Below are 19,306 nucleotides of genomic sequence, written 5' to 3'. Positions count from 1 at the left end.
TTCTAATCTCCTTCCTCATATATGTCATATAAACTCCTATTTATAGAGTTTATATGAAGAGCATTTTTAATTCCAACGGACATGTCCGTTCACAAAGCAAATCGTTCAAAAAACTGTCAAAACCGTCAGTTTTGAACTTTGCCCGGTCAGACCGGGCAATGGAGCCCTACCAGGCGCAAGCAACACTTTAATTTTGTAAACCATGTAAAAACTAACAAACCCCCTACGCCCTGGCAGACCAGGCAATTGAGCCCTACCGGGCGCGAGTAACATCTCAATGAAATTGAGATGATTGACAATTTTTACTCGTGCTCGCCCTACAGGGCGAAGCACAAATTAATCAATAATTTTGCATTGTTTTGTCACTTTTATACATCTTGTTTTGCTATAACTCTAAGTATAATCATTATACTAATCCTCCTCAACTCCTAGCATAATATAAACTTCATATATGATACATAAGCTCCATTTATTCCATAAATGTTCCAACACATATTGCATAGTAAATGACATTAGGAATGGAGGGATTGGTCTTACCATCTCCCGTGTGACACGGGGTTTGATTCCTCACCATCCCCCCCCCCCCCCCTCCTCCTTAAATGAAGGTGTTTTTAAAAAATATAGCATAGTACATGTACGACATAAGTACGTAGAATACAAGGATGGTTTAAAAGGATAACGAATACAAAGCCAAAGTAATAAACACAACAAATAAACAAAGTAAATACTTTGGCTTTTGCATACATTAAAATGCAAGGATGATTATTAACATAAATATATTTATTAGATGTTTGAACATCGGAGACACAGGGGTATGTACACGCTCGTGCTCTTTATTAGATTATCTTGACAGTCGACATACTTGGATCAATGGATCATCCGTTAACGATCTCTCCACCTGAAAAGTTAGGCAACTTAATTAATTAACTGTGCTTCACTTAAATTATTTTTGCAATTCGAGTATTAATGTACGAAGAGTTATGTATATATCGATAATATGGGATGACAACAATTTCAAAAGATGAAAAATTACAACATGCTTACCATTTGGATGAAGGACTTGACCTGTGAAATAGGATGAACACTCGTCGCTTGCAAGAAATACAAAAGATGGAGGGACTTCAAATGGCTCCGCGGCTCTATCCATTGGTGCATATGAACCTAAATTCACAACCCGTTCAACAGGCAGAGAAGCAACCTGAAGGGGAGTCCATATGGGGCCTGGTGCTACTCCATTTACTCGAATTCCTCGTTTGATGAGTTGAAGACTGAGGCTTCTAGTGAAGCTAACAAGCGCTCCTTTGGTGCTGCTGTAGTCAACTAGCGTTTCCTCACCCTTGTATGCTGTGACGGAGGTTGTGTTGATTATGCTGCTTCCTTCTTTCATATGCTTTAGTGAGTGCCTTGATTCGTTCGTTAGAAATCATATTGCATTAGCATCATAACATAAAACAAAGTTAAAAATCCTACTATGATGATATAATGGAGGGTGACATATTAATCGATTGTTTTATGGACATTTTGTGAAAAACTACCTTATAAAACAATTTTTTTTTTTTTACGAGAAATTACCTATTAAAAAAAATGCTGTAAGAAACTACCTTATAAAAAGGTAAATGTTGTATGAGACTCCCATTGGTCGGAAAGTCACCACTGACTTTCATTTTAGCAGACAGCCCAAAGATGTATTCCCGACAAATTTTCCTATTTTTTATGCATTTGTTTGCTTATTGTTATTTTTTATTTGTTATAAAAAGATGTAGGTTATCATTATAAAGGTTGTAGATTAAATCATATAGATGGGGGATTAATGATGTGACAACCCAAAACTACATGTACATGTACCTAGTCATTGTGGATGCTCTTATAGACTTATAGTCTTTATCTAATCAAAAATTTGGATTTATATAACCCTTTTATCCAAATGTTCTTTGATAATAATGCAATAAAATACTCCCTCCATTTTGTTAAGTGTCCCATTAGAGAGTTTGAGACTATTTAATAAACATATTTTGACCAATGGTAAATGAATTATTCATAAGAAAATATATAGTATTGTGAGTACTTGTTAGAATCGTCTCAATGAGTATATACTTCCTGCATCCCTAAAAAACGACCCTTTTGGGGAGTTCACGGGTATTAAGAAATTTAAGTTGGAAGTACAATTGTATGAAAGCTAATAAAAGTACATTGTAAAGGGAAATTTACATGAGGAATTCTAGGACAATAACTGTTAAAGTCATTTATGACTCTAACAAGGGGATAATCGTCCATTCACTTTTACCGTACTTGAAAAAAATAATGTCATAACACATGTTGGTATTTCATTATACTTTAGATAGTATCACCATGATACCAACCACCTTATTCAATGATACCAACGAACATAAAATTGTTTTGTTGGTATCGATATAATTTGTTGCTGGTATCATGTGAAATACCTACATGTGTTGTTAGAGTCATAAATGACTCTAACAGTTAGAGTCCAAGAATTCCTCAATTTACATTGAATTTGAAAAAAAGTAGAGAGATAAAGTAATAAAAGTACATAGAAAAAATAAAATTTACATGGAAAAGCTAATGTTACACAAATATCATTGCAAATTGGAGAATATTTAAATGCAAATGAGATGAACATTTTGGGACTAAAATTTGGTCAAAAGTGATTAGGGGATTTTTATCCACCAATCACCGTCTGACAAGTGGACCAACCAGGTTTCGCCACGTGTCCTTCACGAAGGCCAATAGGAGCCTGCCACGTGTCAATCACAGATACGTCCTCTACGGACCAATCGAGGCACGCCACGTGTCCACCCATGCCAAATGGGAAAACCGGCCAACAAGGCCCAATCCTGTCTAGAGGCCCGGTCAGCCCTAGGTTTACCCTAAACCTAGAGAGTGGCACGCTTCTCAAGACTATAAATACTTAATTAATCCTCATTAATTAAGCAATCAAGAAATCAAGAGAACATCAAGCAATTGAGAAGCAATTAATCTCACCTGAAGAACAGAAACATTACGGAACACTAATAACCGGCTAATCTCGCTAACAAAGCAGATTACCAACATTAAACACTCTCACCTAGAGAGGTCTTATTACTTTAATTTCCGTATTAATTACTCCTTAATCAGGTACTAACTTGACCGTTGGAGGCGGAGCTCTAAGGAGTCTCCGTTATTTTGCAGGTACAGGCGTCCGGTTCCAGTCTCGGAATTGTAACTCTCCCGCAGGACATCAGAAAACCCCGAAACATTTGGCGCCGTCTGTGGGGAGAGTACTTCAGAGATGGCATCCAAGTCTGTACCGACTCCTGAAGAGAGGCGTCCCCTAAACGACCCTCAAGTTCAGTCGGACCATGATACCGAAAGTGAATTTGAAGTGGAAACTCATACAGCTCCAGACGGGACCCTAAGGGCCCGACGTACCCGTCATACCGAAAGGAGGGAACGGGAGCATCTTCAAACAGGAAGCGAGCCAGCAGGCGCACCGCCTGCTCGGCAACAGCCGACTGATGGGTCTGCTCCCATCACAAGGAACGAACTCATGACCTTCATGAGGGACTTCAAGGGAGAGATTCAAGAATTGATCAACAAAAAGCCGCCTGCTTCAGTCAAAGAGCAGTCGGCCAAAAAACCTTCCACTTCACTGAAGAGGAAGCCAGTTCAAGGGCGAGAGGCGACTCCTCATCCTAAATCCAAGAAGCGGGAGCCACCTGCTCTTGATTTCACAAAATTCTGTTATCCTACGGGAAATAGGAAACCGGTTCGTCATATTCAGGCGGACGGGTCAAAGCAAACGTTCACAGATGCTCGGCTACTGCTAGAGCAGAAGAAGAGTGACCGATTGTCAGAGTCGGCTTCTACTTCAAATTTTCAAGACAGTTTGCGAAATGCCTCGATGAGGCATACTCAGTCGTACCATGAGAGTCAGTCAGGCGGCACCTCCCGTCAGTCCGGCTTTCATAGTGCCCAGGCGGTACCAAGCTTACCATTTGTGCCGCAACAACAGTATTTTATGCAGCCACCTCCATTTGGTGGACCTGCAGCAAAAAACGTCCAACCTATGGACTGGCAGCTACGGTTGCTTAGACTTGGTGAACAGCCGTCGGCCTTCTCCAAGGAAATTACTGAAGCCGCTCAGCCGGCCAAAGTAAAAAATGTACTAGTAGGCGCCTATGACGGCACTACTAACCTAGAAGACCATCTGATGGCATTCACCAACCTGATGTACCTTCAAGGGTTGGATGATCCCACTTGGTGCAAGTGTTTCCCAGCGACTCTCAAGGGAATCGCACAGCAATGGTTCGGCAACCTGCCGACTGGTTGTGTAAACAGCTTCAGGACGCTTGCTTACTTATTTGCCTCCAACTTCGCCATGAACATCCCTGCGAAGAAAACGACCGTTGATTTGGGAACAATTCAGCAGGGCGAGAAGGAGGGGCTTCGTTCTTACATCAGGCAGTTCAACCTGATGAGAATACAGATTCAAGGGTTACCGGATGAGGTAGCTTATACTGACTTTTTTAGAGGTCTCAAAGACGGGTCTACCTTCAAATTTGATTTAGTTCGAAAAAGGGTGGCGACTCTTCAAGAGGCCTTGATTGAAGCAGAAGCCTATATACAGGCGACTGATCTGTGTACGATAAAACAGTCGGACGGGAAAAGGTTCGACAAAAGAGAAGGACGACAGAAACAGTCGTCTAACAAAGATGAGAAAAGAAAAGAGGTCTGGGCGGTTGATTCCTCTAAACAGCCGACCCAGAAAAAGAAAAAACAATTCAAACCATACTCCCCAAAGTATGTGTTTAACAAGGATAACCAGTTTATCCTAAAAGAAATAAAGGGACGGTTCTCAATTGAGAAGCCGGTCCCCATGAAGGGTTCTGCAAACAACCGGAACCAAGACAAAATCTGTGCTTATCATGATGACGTTGGTCATCACACCAATGACTGCATCAGTCTCATGCGGTACCTAGACCGCTTGGCTGAGCAAGGTGATCTTGACACTTATGTCAAGAAATCTACGGGGAACACTTCCTCAAAAAAGCAGTCGGCCAAAAAGAATCAACAGGCCGACAGTTCCGATACAGATGATGCAGTCGTCTACACCATTGCAGGCGGCTTCTCAGGAGGCGGCCCCACTATTAGGGGCAACAAAGATAATATAAGGCGGTTAGATGTAAATTCCGTTCACCAAGAACGGCCGTCCAAATATACATTTCCTGAGATTGTCATCACTGAAGAGGATCTAGGAGGGGTAAGGGGGCCGCATGACGACCCTCTCGTTATTGAATGTAAAGTGGCCAACCAGAGAGTTGGCCGAATCCTCATAGATACCGGGAGCTCCTCAGATCTCATTAGCAGCAAATGTCTGTCAAAACTGAAATATCAGACGGACTGCATACATCCGGCCTCCCACCCTTTAATAGGGTTTGGAGGAGGAGTCGTCCACCCACTGGGACGAGTAGATTTACCCATTCGCCTGGGCGAAAAAGGGGAAGGACGACACATGGTAGTCCGGTTCCTAGTAGTAGAGGAACTCTCGGCCTACAACATGATTCTGGGTCGACCAACCCTGAATAATTCCAAGGCTGTTATAATCCCGTCTCTTATGCTGCTTAAGTTTGAGAGGGATAATGGAACAGTCGGCTCCCTAAGGGGAGATCAGAGGATGGCCCGAGAGTGCTATCTCTCGGATGTCAAGCCCACTGTTATGGCCACTGGATCAAGTGGAGAAAAAACAGACCTTGACAATGTCAAGGAGAGTGCGCCTGTTCAAGAAACAGGCGACAAAAAGAGAAAGGCGTCCCAGACAGAGTCCGCAAGAAAAGCAAGAAAATAGCAATCATTGGCAGAGGAGCGGCCGGATGAGTTCCGCCCTCAGCCGGCTGGTGAGCATGCGGACCTGATCTTAGACGACTCTCGTCCTGACCGAACAGTCAAAGTTGGGACGACTGCTCTGAGAAACCTTGGTGACGACTTTCACAACCTATTGAAAGAATACAAGGACATCTTTGCATTTGAAGTCCATGAAATGCCAGGCATTAGTCCTGATCTGGCAGTACATAAACTCGCTGTGGATCCGAAAAAGAAGCCGGTACGGCAAAAGAAGCGGAACCATGGCGAAGAAAGAAGTCAGGCGGCAGCCGCCGAAGTTAAAAAATTACTTGATGCAGGGTTCATTCGGCAATGTTACTTCCCAGACTGGGTTGCAAATGTGGTGCTTATTAAAAAGCCGAATGGCACCTGGCGAATGTGTGTAGACTACACAGACTTAAACAAGGCGTGCCCCAAAGACAGTTACCCTCTGCCTAAAATTGATAACCTGGTCGACTCAACAGCCGGCCATGCCTTGATGAGTTTTATGGACGCCTATTCTGGTTTCCATCAAATTCCTTTATGGAAGAAAGATCAGGAGAAGACGGCCTTCGTCACTGATCAGGGGTTATACTGTTACACGGTCATGCCGTTTGGTCTTAAGAATGCCCCGGCTACCTTCCAACGAATGATAAACACAGTGTTCTTTGATCAGATTGGGAGAAACGTCGAGGCATATATTGATGATATGATTGTCAAGACTAAACTTCAGAAAGATCATCTGACGGACCTCCGAGAAACTTTCGCCACACTCAGGCGGCACCATGTCATGCTCAATCCCAAGAAATGTGTATTTGGAGTTGAGTCTGGGAAATTTCTCGGATTCCTTATCAATCAGAGAGGAATAGAGGCGAACCCTGAGAAGGTGCAGGCGGTCATTGACATGCAGTCGCCTCGTACCATCCGAGAGGTTCAGAAGTTAACAGGTTGTTTGGCGGCCTTGGAGAGATTCCTAAGCCGATCAGGCGACAAATGCCTATACTTTTTTCCAGGCAATTAAGAAAAAGGCAAGGTTTGAATGGGGGCCGGATGCTGAGGCCGCCTTCCAGAAATTAAAAGTTCACTTGCATTCCTTGCCAAGGCTGGTCAGCCCTTTGCCAAAAGAGGATCTCTACATGTACCTGGCCGTCTCTGATCATGCGTTAAGCGCTGTGCTCCTTGCTGAAAGGGACGGCTGTCAGCTCCCGGTCTACTTTGTCAGTCACGTACTGAAAAATGCCGAGTTGAGGTATCCCCTAGTGGAGAAATTTGGTCTTGCACTCTTCATGGCTGTTAAAAAATTGAAGCCCTACTTTTTGGCACATGCAGTCGTCGTGTATACCGACCAACCAATCAAGCGGCCCCTTACCATCATGGAGTCGTCAGGACGAATGATCAAATGGGCCATAGAAATACAGAGCCTCGAAGTTACTTTCGAGCCTAGAAAAGCAGTGAAGGGGCAAGCCTTTGCTGACTTTATTGTAGAGATGACTCGTCCTCCTGACTCTCAAGTTCCAGACCAAGTCTGGAAGGTATATGTGGACGGAAGCTCTACTTCAAATGGTTGTGGAGCAGGCGTCGTATGTCAATCTCCAGAGGGCGACAGGTTCGAGTATGCTCTACGCTTCAGTTTTCAGGCTTCAAACAATGAGGCAGAATATGAAGCTTTACTAGCCGGGATCCGCATGTGCAAGGCGGCAGGGGCAAGAAAAATAGACGCCTGTTCTGATTCACAATTGATAGTGAGTCAGTACAATGGCGAATACGAAGCAACCCATCCGGCCATGATCAAGTATTTACAGGCGGTCCGACAAGCAGTCGGCTCCCTTGAGGATTTCCATCTGATCCAAGTGCCGAGATCAGAAAACAACCAGGCAGATGCACTGTCAAAATTAGCATCATCCGCCTCCTCCGATACTCCTCGAACTGTTTTTTGGGAAGTAATGGAGAAGAGAAGCATCGAGGAAAACCCTATTGGAATCCTAGACAGAAGCTCAACCTGGATGGATTCAATCAGGGCATATCTGACAAACGGTACACTACCGGATGATCCTCAACAGGCGGCAGCACTGAAAAAACGAGCCTCCTGTTTTGAAATGATACAGGGAGAACTTCACAAGAGGGGGTACCTTCAACCCTTCTTAAAGTGTGTTACTCCTGAAAAGGGACGAGAGATACTAGATGATCTTCACTCTGGTTACTGTGCTTCTCATATAGGTGGTAGGATGCTTGCTCAAAGGGCAAGGCGGCAGGGCTACTTTTGGCCTACTTTGGAAGCAGATGCAATGGAGATGGTGAAAAAATGTGACAAGTGCCAAAGGTTTGGCAAATTAATTCACCGTCCGGCTACTGACCTCACTACCATTCACAGCCCACTACCGTTTGCTAAGTGGGGCATGGACATTCTGGGTCCATATACGCCTGCTACAGGCGGCAGAAGGTATATACTTGTTGTCGTTGACTACTTCACTAAATGGGTAGAGGCGGAGGCTGTAAAGGGAATCAAGACGAAAGATGTAATTTCATTCATTTGGAAAAACGTCATCACTCGGTTCGGGGTTCCCATGTCTATGGTTTTTGATAAAGGTCCCCAATTTGAGACGCCTGTTCTCAAAAGCTGGTTGGGAGACCAAGGAATCGCACACTACTTTGCATCTGTCGGCCGCCCACAAGCAAACGGCCAGGTAGAAGCCTTTAATAAAATCATCTCAGACGGTCTCAAGAAAAAAATTGAACGAGCAGGCGGCCTATGGGCGGATGAACTACCACATGTTCTCTGGGCCATTAGGACGACTGAAAAAGGGGCGACTGGAGAAACTCCATTCCTCCTAACTTATGGTGCGGAAGCTGTTCTTCCAATTGAACACTACGAGCCGACTCTTCGAGTAATGCTATATGACGAAGAGGCAAACTGGGAAGCCATGCGCCTGGCATTAGACTCACTTCCTGAAAAGAGGGGCAATGCTGTTTTGCGCCATGAGATCTATCGCCTGAGAATGACTAGATCATACAACAAAAAAGTACACAGGCGTCCACTCAAAGTAGGGGACTTTGTACTTAGAAAAATGGAAGCAGTTGGTAGGGCTAATGAGTCTGGCAAACTAACTCCCAACTGGGAAGGACCCTACCGAATCTATGAGGAAGTCAGGGACGGTACCTACCGTCTGGAAACACCAGACGGACAACCGTTGCCTCGAACTTGGAATGTAGATAACCTTAAAAAATATTTCTTCTGAAAGATGTAAAGTAAAGAGCTACTTAATAAAGTTTGCACTTACTATTCAATTTTGTATTACGAGGGGCATGCCGTCTGTACCTTTACAGTCGGCTACTCTCCATTGAGTTTTTTACTCACAATACTTAGCTAAAAAGATTAGGGCCTGGCCGACCCTGTGCCTAACAGGCGGCTACCCTTCTTTTACTTAGCACCTACGTTCACCAAGAACTTACCAAGGCCACCGGCCGAATGATCAGACCAGGCGCCAAGCCACCTGATCAAATCTACAAAACTAATACGACTTGTCCCAACATCATAGCAGGCGTCCGACGGCATCCCTCCGGATGAAATTCGTCGCAGAGAGCAGCTCCCTTTTGGGTGGAACATTGTTCTATAAACTAATTACACGGCACCTATACGACTGTCCTTAAGGGCAACCACGTAGCCGTTTTTGAGACAAGGATAACTCTATCACTAACCAAACCAGTGGTAGCAGTTGACATCTGAGTCAGATGACCGCCTGTACTACTTGGGATAAATGCAGGGGGTACCTATTGAGTTAATAGCCAACAAACATTGGCGAATCAAGGGGTCTAGCCGGCCTACGCCGCCTGGTACCTCTACTACTCAATCTAGATTGTGACGAAGACTAAGTAACTCCTATGTTAACTTAATAGTCACTCAAACTTAGTATGGAGCCTAAAAGGTATGAGTCGTCCGCCTGTTTTTAATAAACAGGGGCTCTCAACCACTACTCTTGCTAGGTTAACAAATTACGAGTTAAAAGCCAACATTAGCAATAAAGGGAAACAACCGGTACCCGCCGCTTGTTATCCTACTTAATTCCTTGGCGACTAGGTAATACTATTTACTTGGTCAGACCGATTGAATAAATAGTTCGAATACCGATTGAATAAATGGCCGACTGATCGTCTATCCTGGAAACAGACAACCAGTCGTCCAGGGGCATAGGCGGCGTACTTACTATTTGTACCTGTCTGCAACGTTCGGCCATGCACAACAGTCGGTCTAGTGAACAATGGGATATTAGATATGGAATACTTAGACAAATTTGAATCTTCAAAACAAAAATTTGATTAAAAATAAGCCGGTCATTAAAGACCAGCAAAATATTCAAAACCCCGGCCCCCTGGCCGGGTAAATACAAAGCAAACGGCACGCAGGCCGTGGAAAAAATACTTTAAGCTTAAGAAGGGGGCAGTTCAGTATTAGCAGCTGCCGCCTGGTCAACACTCTTCTTGCTGGACTCGGCTTCAGCTGCATCCTCTTTTGATGCCTTACCCCCAAGTGGCACAAGCGCCACAACCGGCTCTTCCTCCTCCTCCAACGCATCTCCCAACGCCTCTTCTTCAGCAGCCGCCAGGATCTCTTGATTATATGTTTCCGAACACTGGCGGTACGTTCTTTCCCATGAGGCAAAGTCGGCATTGGGGAACAGGCGGCCCCAGGTCATGCGCTGGATTTGAGCGGAGTCTTCCACCATCTCCCGGACGAGCTCTTTCTTCTCTTGCTAGGCCTTTTCCGAGAGCTCTTGGGTAAGACTCTTCTCTTGGCTCACCAGGCGTTCTTTTACGTTGGCCAAAGATTTCTCCATGGCTTCGTAAGAGTGCATTTTTTGGCGAAGAGGTTTCAGCTCGGCCTTAAGATTTGTGACGGTCGCCTCCAGCTCGTCATTCTTCTTCTGGGCCGCCTCTAACTGAGCCCGAACAGCGGCGGTAGCCTGCGCCTGATAATAAAGAATATCAATGGTCAGTACTTCATTTTGGGCAATTTGAAACATTGCCTTATCACAGTTGGAGGCGGCCATAGCTTTTGCGGCCTTTACCTCTTTGTTTTTCCGATCAATCGGCCTGCGAAGGCTGTTAACTCGGAGCAGGGCCTAAGTACAAAAAAAAAAAAACAGGCGTCAGTTTCCAAACAAAAAAGATAACAGGCGTCCTGGAACTCAAATACTCAAAAATATGCTAAGTATACCTCAGCAAGGACCCCTGCAATCCCATCAAGGTCAAGGGTGCCGGCACCCCTGACCGCCTCCCTTTCAGATGGAGGAACTGCTTTGATCATGGACTTGGCTACCTCAACCAAGTCAAGCCCCTGAGGGCCGGCTGCATCAAGCGTAAAAAAAAAGCAAGTTAGACCTAGTCAAGAAGGAAGCAAGTGTGAAAGTTTTTACAAGTGATTGTCCATACTTCTAGGCGGCCCCGCCGGGGTTTTAGAAGAAGTGGTCGGCTGCTTCTCAGCCGCCACTATTTTCCTGGAAGACCCAGGAGAGCTTGCAACAGTCGTCCTCCGGGCCTTGGGGTCCGGCTGTTGCGAGGAAGAAGCTCTTGGAGTGCCAGACTGAAAACAAAAAGAGTTAGTATATGCATAAGACAACTCCTAAAAAAGGAAGAGTTTTCGAAGCCTACCAAGGGTGCCCCCTTGTTGGGGGAGTCGGCACAAGACTGTTGCATGAGAGAGGCCCGCAACATGGCCGCCGCAGTCTTGGATGCTGTTATTTTACTCATGGCGTCAGCTGCAAAAAATAAACAGCAAAGTTAGTAAAGATCCCAAGAAAACAAGGCGTGAAAAAAAAACAGAGTATTTGTCAGGCCGGCTACCTCTAGAGCACCGACTGCTGAGGCCACAGGCGGCCAAAAAGTACTCGTCATAGAGCCACTTGAAGCTCGGGACGCAGTGTAGGGGTACTTGCTCTCGTACCCCTGAAGTAGAGTTCACCCTAGTCTCTACTTTGAAGAGTCCTTTGTCTAGGATCTCTCTTTTAGCCTTTGGGGGAACAGGCGGCATGCTGCGGCCGCCTGCGAGAAGAGGCGGATCCCTATTCCACTTGTTAAAACGTTGGTTCGGCTCCGTGTCTGAACCCTCAATGATAAGGAAGGTGTTCCGCCAATCCTTCCATTTGTTCGCCTTACCTCTCGTCATGAGGTAACCCCTATGGCTTGTTAATTGATACCAGCCGGTACCTCCCGACTTAGGGGTCCGGCTGAGATAGTTCATGTGGGCGAAAGCCTCAAAGCTTGGCTCCACCCCGTACATTTCGCACCCGGCCACATAGCCGAGTACGTTTACCCAAGAGTTGGGGGCTAACTGCCATAACCCCAAATCATACCCATCTAAAATCCGCTGAACAGCCGGATGTAATGGGAAGCGCAGTCCAGCTTTGATGGCCGCCACATAGCAGCCAAAGCAGCCGTCATCATAGCTGGTACTAGCCGGCCAGACGACAGTGTCTTCTGGATCCGGCACGAACAGTAAAAATTCCGGGCCCATTCTGTGGTTAGCAATAAAGCTCTCCACTTTGTCTTGCATGGTTGCGATCCGGCCCCGGGGTACCATGCAGTAGTAGGGGGCGTTTTCCTCTCTGTAAGAGGCGGACGGCTCCGCCCAATTGTCCCCCTTCTCAACTGCATGAGAAAGTCTCGCCTCTTGTAGGCGGCTATGTCTTTCTTCTGAGCCTGGAGAACTGTGGCCAGAAGAGCTGGACTCGGACTCGTCCTCTGACGAGTCCGAAGAGGACGACTCCTCCCCTCTCCCAGAGGGGCCCGCCTCCTCTCCCTTAGAAGGAGCAGGAGGAAAATTAGACATATCAACGGTAAGATGGGAAGGGACCACCTTGGCCCCTCTCTCAGAACTGTCGGCTTGGCAGCCGCCTCGTTTCAATTCTACATCTGGCGCCTGGTCAGATGTTTCACTAATGAGCACCCTTTGGGAGGAGCCGTCTGAGTTTGATATCATAGCAGTCTTTTTTGTTCTGGCCATCACGTTCTGCATAGACACAGATACAGTCGGACTTTGTATAAAGGGCAAAGATGGGTCCAGAAAAGGGCAGGCGGCACTCCTAGTCCTAGATTCAGCCGTCCCCGGTGACCGGCTGATCACTAACTTAGGTCGTGTCGTGTGCTTCCGTGGTGCCATTTCAAAAAATAAAAAGAAAATTAAGAGTAAGAGAACTGAGTTACCTGAACGAGTGACGGTTGATGAAGTTCTGGAAATCCGGTGCAGTCGGCTTGTCAGAACAGGCGGTAGGCAGAAAAGGCCCGAAATGTCAGAGCAAGTTCAGGGGTCCGAATGTTCTCGCAAAGTTCTCAAATGTGAAAATGACCGAAGTCAGCACTTCCTTATATAGGCAAAGTGAGAAGGCGAAGGGTCGCTTCCAAATTCAAAATTTGGGCGGGAAAATCTCTCGGCCGTTTGCAAGGTGACACCTGTAGCAGGCCGTCGCCTGTCACCGTGCGACACCTGTCACAGGCGACACGTGACCAGTCACGTGCCACCTGTGAGGGGCAAATGATTAGGGGATTTTTATCCACCAATCACCGTCTGACAAGTGGACCAACCAGGTTCCGCCACGTGTCCTTCACGAAGGCCAATAGGAGCCTGCCACGTGTCAATCACAGATACGTCCTCTACGGACCAATCGAGGCACGCCACGTGTCCACCCATGCCAAATGGGAAAACCGGCCAACAAGGCCCAATCCTGTCTAGAGGCCCGGTCAGCCCTAGGTTTACCCTAAACCTAGAGAGTGGCACGCTTCTCAAGACTATAAATACTTAATTAATCCTCATTAATTAAGCAATCAAGAAATCAAGAGAACATCAAGCAATTGAGAAGCAATTAATCTCACCTGAAGAACAGAAACATTACGGAACACTAATAACCGGCTAATCTCGCTAACAAAGCAGATTACCAACATTAAACACTCTCACCTAGAGAGGTCTTATTACTTTAATTTCCGTATTAATTACTCCTTAATCAGGTACTAACTTGACCGTTGGAGGCGGAGCTCTAAGGAGTCTCCGTTATTTTGCAGGTACAGGCGTCCGGTTCCAGTCTCGGAATTGTAACTCTCCCGCAGGACATCAGAAAACCCCGAAACAAAAAGGGTCATTCTTTTAGGGACGGAGGGAGTAATTAATATTCAATAAATTGGTCTAAATTTTAGTTAATGATAATTAAAGATATTATTAGTCAAAGTTGTGTATCGACATACGTGTCATGTCACTATAGGTACATAAAAAATAGAGGGATTATTAAATTAGAAACTAATAGTTCAAGGATTAAATAAACAATAGTTTCACACCAACAATTCAACAATTATTTTTGTTAAAAGTAAATTTAAGAGAGTGAAAGTGAATTTATAAAATAAAATTACTACCTAAGAAATGTTTGGTTGTCTTCGTGTAGTTAATTCAAACCTGTTAAATTCAATATGATATAAAAGTCTAATTTTTGAAAAAATTTAATTCGATCAAATCCAATTTTAAAAAAGAACAACATCAAAATTAGTACGGAGTAGTCCGGTTTAAATTGAATCTGATTTAAGTTTTACTTCTTATATAAATAAGAATAATAAAACGTGGTGTAAGTGTGTAACCAAGAACTTGTTGGTAGTGGACCTAGTGGTACTAAAGAATACACCAACTCCCTATTAAATTTGTGTGTATCATACATGCTTACATTCTTCCATCATTATTAATTAATGTATAATTAACTAGATTATTGAGATGTTGAAACACGTGTGCTAACATAGATTAGATAAAAATAAATTGTTTTTAATACTGCCCCGTTTCTTTTTACTCGCAACAATTACTAAAAATAGCCGGTGCACATTACTTGCAACAAACTTATTTTTTTCCTTTTATGGTAAATTTTTTTGTGTGATTTTACAATATTACCCTTACTTTTTTTCCTAAACACCCTAATTAAACTACTGATTTTAACTTAATAATTTAAACCCTAACATTAACTAACTTAATTATTTCCCCAAAATCATTACTCTCCCATCTAAATTCATTCTCATCTTTTGTTAAAAAAAAAAAAAAAAGTTCTTTCTCATCTTGATTGGGAACCACCACTAGTCCACCACCAATCTCCATTCTTTGTTCATCACCCAAAAATTCACCTCAATACACCACCATCGCCAGAAGTTGCTGCCGATGTCCCTTTTGTTGCGGCCGCCTCCGTTTTTTCTCTCTTCCTCTTCTTGTTGTTTTGTCATTGCGGTGAAACACATATTTGAAGGTTTTATGGTTAAATTTAACCATGAAAACTCTAGATCTGGAGTTTTGATGGTTAAATTTGACCAATTAAAGCTTTAATTGATGATAGAGAGTTGTGGGTTTCGGATTTTGGGGTTATGGGTTTGGGTTCGAGTTCGTGGGTTGGGGATTTTGGGATTGGGGGTTCGTGGGTTGTGGGTTGTGGGTTTTAGGGTTGTGGACTTGTGGGTGGTGGATTTGGGTTCGTGGGTTGTGGGTTGTGGGTTTCGGGGTTGTGGGTGGTGGTTCTGGGTTCTTTGGTTGTTTGGTTGGTGGTTCGAATTTTCTGGGTTAGTGGGCTGGTGGTTCGAATTTTCTGAGTTCGTGGGTAGGTGGTTCGAATTTTCTGGGTTCGTGGGTTGATTTGGTTGGTGGTTTGAATTTTCTAGGTTCGTGGGTTGGTGGTTCGATTTTTCGGGGTTGTAGGTGGTGGTTTTGGGGTTGTGGATGGTGGTTCTGGGTTCGTGGGTTACATTGTGGGTTTCGGGGTTGTAGGTGGGCGAAATCGGGGGTGGTGCTAGGTGGTGGTGGCGTCATGGTGCTAGGTGGTAGTGGTATGGTGCAAGGCGGTGGTGGTGCTGGTGATAGGTGGTTGTAATTGATGTTTTTTTTTTTTTAATTTGGGTTGGATTAATATTAAACACATGCCCTTATTTTTTGTTAATTACACTTACCATCTTTTGTCTAATAAAATGTTACGGAGGGAGTACATTTTTTTTTTTTTTTTCCTTGTATTATAACCATTTATTATACATATAAATATCCTTATAACTTTTGCAAAAGACCAACATTTTGATTTATTTCGTTTAAAAATTATTTAATTAATCAATAAAAAAAATGGTTATTATTTCGATAAAAAACTTTTGCTTAATCTAGTTCATTCTTGTAATAGCTCATGGAATGAATACTTACTTTGCCAAGAAGAAACTAGCGAAGAAGTTGATTTCAAATGTAGTCCTTAGTTGTTCCTCTGTGATTTCTTCGATTCTCTCAGCAAAGTATTGTACTCCTGCGTTATTCACTAAGACATCAATGCGTCCAAAGTGGCTAACCACCTTATCAACCACCTTCGTGCATTCCTCTTCACCTCGGCGAAGATCAGCTGGAATGGCAATAGGCTCACCTGCATCATTTTCTTTGGCCGCTTCTCTTATCAAGGCCAAGGCGTCACCGGTATCTTTATCCTCCGGCCCTTTAACGTAAGTGAAAGCAACAGTTGCACCCTCGAGTGCAAAATAGTAACAAACTGCCCTTCCTATCCCTGAATCACCTCCTGTTACCAATGCCACCTTTCCCTATATATACATAATAGTCGACGATTGTTAGCAAGTTTATGATAAAACTACCCGTTCAAAAAAAAAAAAAAAGTTTATGATAAAACCTAAGGAAATTTTGACAATTACCACCTTCTGTTATGTCCATCTTAGTAATTACCATCTTCTATTTTTTTTTTTTGAAAATTACCACCTTCTACTTTCAAAAACATCAAAAGTTACTATTAGAGGACCAACTCAACCAAAAGCTTAAGCTGATGGTCGAGACCCAGGAATATGTTTTATACTCTATCACGCCCCCCTCACACGAGAGCCCGTTTGGGCTAGAAGTGTGGATACAACATGAGCCCTCCTCATACCCAGCGCTTAATACTCCACTTGAAAGTGAGGGGTGGATGCGATTCGAACTCGTGACCTTTGTGTCACGCTAGCTCCGATACCGCCATGTTAGTGGACAACCTCAACCTCAACCATCAGCTTAAGCTTTTGGTTGAGGCCCAGGAATATGTTTTATACTTTATTAGTTACCACCTTTTTGCCCCCCAACTACCACATGACGTCATTTTGGGTCCATTCTTTCCCTTCCCTCCCTATTTCCCTCACATTTCTCTTTTCCATTTGGATTATCATCTCCCCTTTCACTTTTTTTCCCCCAAACCACCAATAATTGTTCGTCAATTTTGATTTGGAGGAGTGAATTGAAGTGTTTTTTATTAATTAGGGGAAAAAAATGAAAGGGGGGATGAGAATTGAGTTAGGAATGAGAAATGTGAGGGAAATAGGGAGGAAAGGGAAAAAATGAGCCCAAAATGACGTCATGAGGTAGTTGGGAGGCAAAAAGATGATAATTTTTAATGTTTTTGAAAATAGAAAGTGGTAATTTTTAAAAAAAAATAGAAGGTGATAATTGCTAAAATGGACTAAACAGAATGTGGTAATTGTCAAAATTTTCTAAAACTAAAGATTAAACTATTGGGATGAGAAGTATATATCCAAGGTTATCCAACAATAACATCCTTGATCCACATACATAATTTTTTTAAAAAAAAAAATTTTGGTAAGTGATAAAAACAAAAATTTGTGGACCCTTGTAATAATTGGCATAACTATTTATTATTTTATAAACACCATTCATGCATATTGTAAATATTCATATAGTAGCAAAAAATTATACATTTATACAGAATTAGGAAAATCAAAGAAGCTCAAACAATATATGAAATTTAATGCATGTACGTCTTACATGAAGCTTTTTGGAAGGTATATAGTGAGGATTGACAGATTTCGGGAGTGGATTCATCAAATATTGCTTTCCTGGTTGAGAATCCTGTGTTTGTGGTGGGAATTTTTCCCCGTTGCTCGTCATTTTTGCTTGTATTCTTACTTGATATTCTAATGATGACTTAGCTCAATTTCTCTTAACAGAAATAACAAAAACAGGCCTTGTTATAGTTTAGAAAGACTAACCAAGAACTAGAATATATATACAAAACAATCTCACGTACGTATTACTACTTTCGTCCTTAAAAAAATCACAAAGAGTATTATTTTCCTTTAGAGAGGTAGTTATCAATTTCATAAATGATTTAATGATTTTGAGACTTTTTTGGCCACGGCCAAACTAATTACATGATGAATTTTTAATTCATTAATAAAAAGAATATGTTAAAATTAACAATCCTTATATAAATAGTTCAAATTTTTTTAAAAAATATAAATAGTTCAAATCTTTATATTTATTTTTTTTTTAAAAGAGAAAATTGTGAGAAAAAGACCTTTTAAATGATCGACTTTTTAAAAAAGGACCTTTTAAGTGAAAACTTGTGAAAAAAGGACTTTTTAAATTATATTTTGTTTATATGGGGTACTTGTGTGAACTTGCGAGGTGGTCAATCTTGGAGCTTCGGCGGTGTTCGCTATCACATTAGTCACATGACTTATTTTCAAAACAAAAAAAAACTCCCCCCGGCCCCTTCCCCTACCTCTATGAGAATATTGTATGAAAGGGTTCGGTCAAGAAATGATGGAAGTTTGGGGAAATATTTTGATTTTTAAAAAAAAAAATTAAAAAAAAATTAAAAAAAAAAAACACGTGACTAATACGTGATAGTCAACCCCGAAGCTCCGGTGTTGACCATGCAAGCTCACCCAAGTACCCCATTCAGACAAAATACAACTTAAAAAGTCCTTTTTCACAAATTTTCACTTAAAAGGTTCTTTTTCAAAAAGTCGACCACTTAAAAAGTCCTTTTCCAAAATTTTCTCTTTTTTAAAATTTTTGGGAAACCAATAGTTCAAATGTCATAGTTCAGTTAGTTTAAAAGGAGTAGTACCAGTGTACCACATAGAGTGTATTAGTTACTTGTTAGGTTACCAAAAAAAAAAAAAAAAGGTTACAAAGATGTCCTTTATATCCTTGTTCCTTTAATCTTACAACAATTAAAATTTAAGGAAGTTTCACAAATATTTACAATACCATATTATTTATGAGTGAATAGCCTGAATTGTATTAATGATATTGCCTAATATTTATAGCTTACAAAAGATAACCTACACAATATAAACTCTATCATATAAACTTCCATTAATCTATCTTAGAATATCACCAAGATATATTATTATCCTAAATATAATATCATAAGATCTATATGCATGGAAAATATATCACAATAATATATTTTCCTATATTCCTAACACCCTCCCTCAATCGTAACAGCAGTAACACTAACTTTGCGATTGGAAATTCTTCAATATGTTGAAGTCGATTGAGTTGCAATACTCTATTGATGTCGCCTTCAATTTATTTATTTTTTTAAAAAACAAATTTTGTAGTCATGGCCCTTTGCTGGTGTCCTTGATCTTCTGCTACGGCCCTTTGCTGGTGTTCGTGATATTTTGC

General features: G+C 42.5%; 1 protein-coding gene across 1 annotated transcript; it reads right to left on the bottom strand.

Annotated features, from left to right (window-relative positions):
* Positions 1–433: 433 nt before the first annotated feature.
* Positions 434–17,873, bottom strand: LOC110725925 (glucose and ribitol dehydrogenase-like). The gene is made up of 4 exons (XM_021905393.1): positions 17,651–17,873; positions 16,046–16,428; positions 1,045–1,403; positions 434–898 (listed from the first exon to the last, which is right to left on the bottom strand). The coding sequence occupies exons 1-4, from the start codon at positions 17,771–17,773 to the stop codon at positions 876–878; spliced, it is 888 nt and encodes a 295-aa protein (XP_021761085.1). The 5' UTR covers positions 17,774–17,873; the 3' UTR covers positions 434–875.
* Between the last annotated feature and the right edge of the window lie 1,433 nt (positions 17,874–19,306).

Source organism: Chenopodium quinoa, unplaced genomic scaffold (assembly GCF_001683475.1).
Source record: "Chenopodium quinoa cultivar QQ74 unplaced genomic scaffold, ASM168347v1, whole genome shotgun sequence".
NCBI classification, from domain to species: Eukaryota; Viridiplantae; Streptophyta; class Magnoliopsida; order Caryophyllales; family Amaranthaceae; genus Chenopodium; species Chenopodium quinoa.
This window is presented reverse-complemented; position numbering and strand designations above follow the sequence as displayed.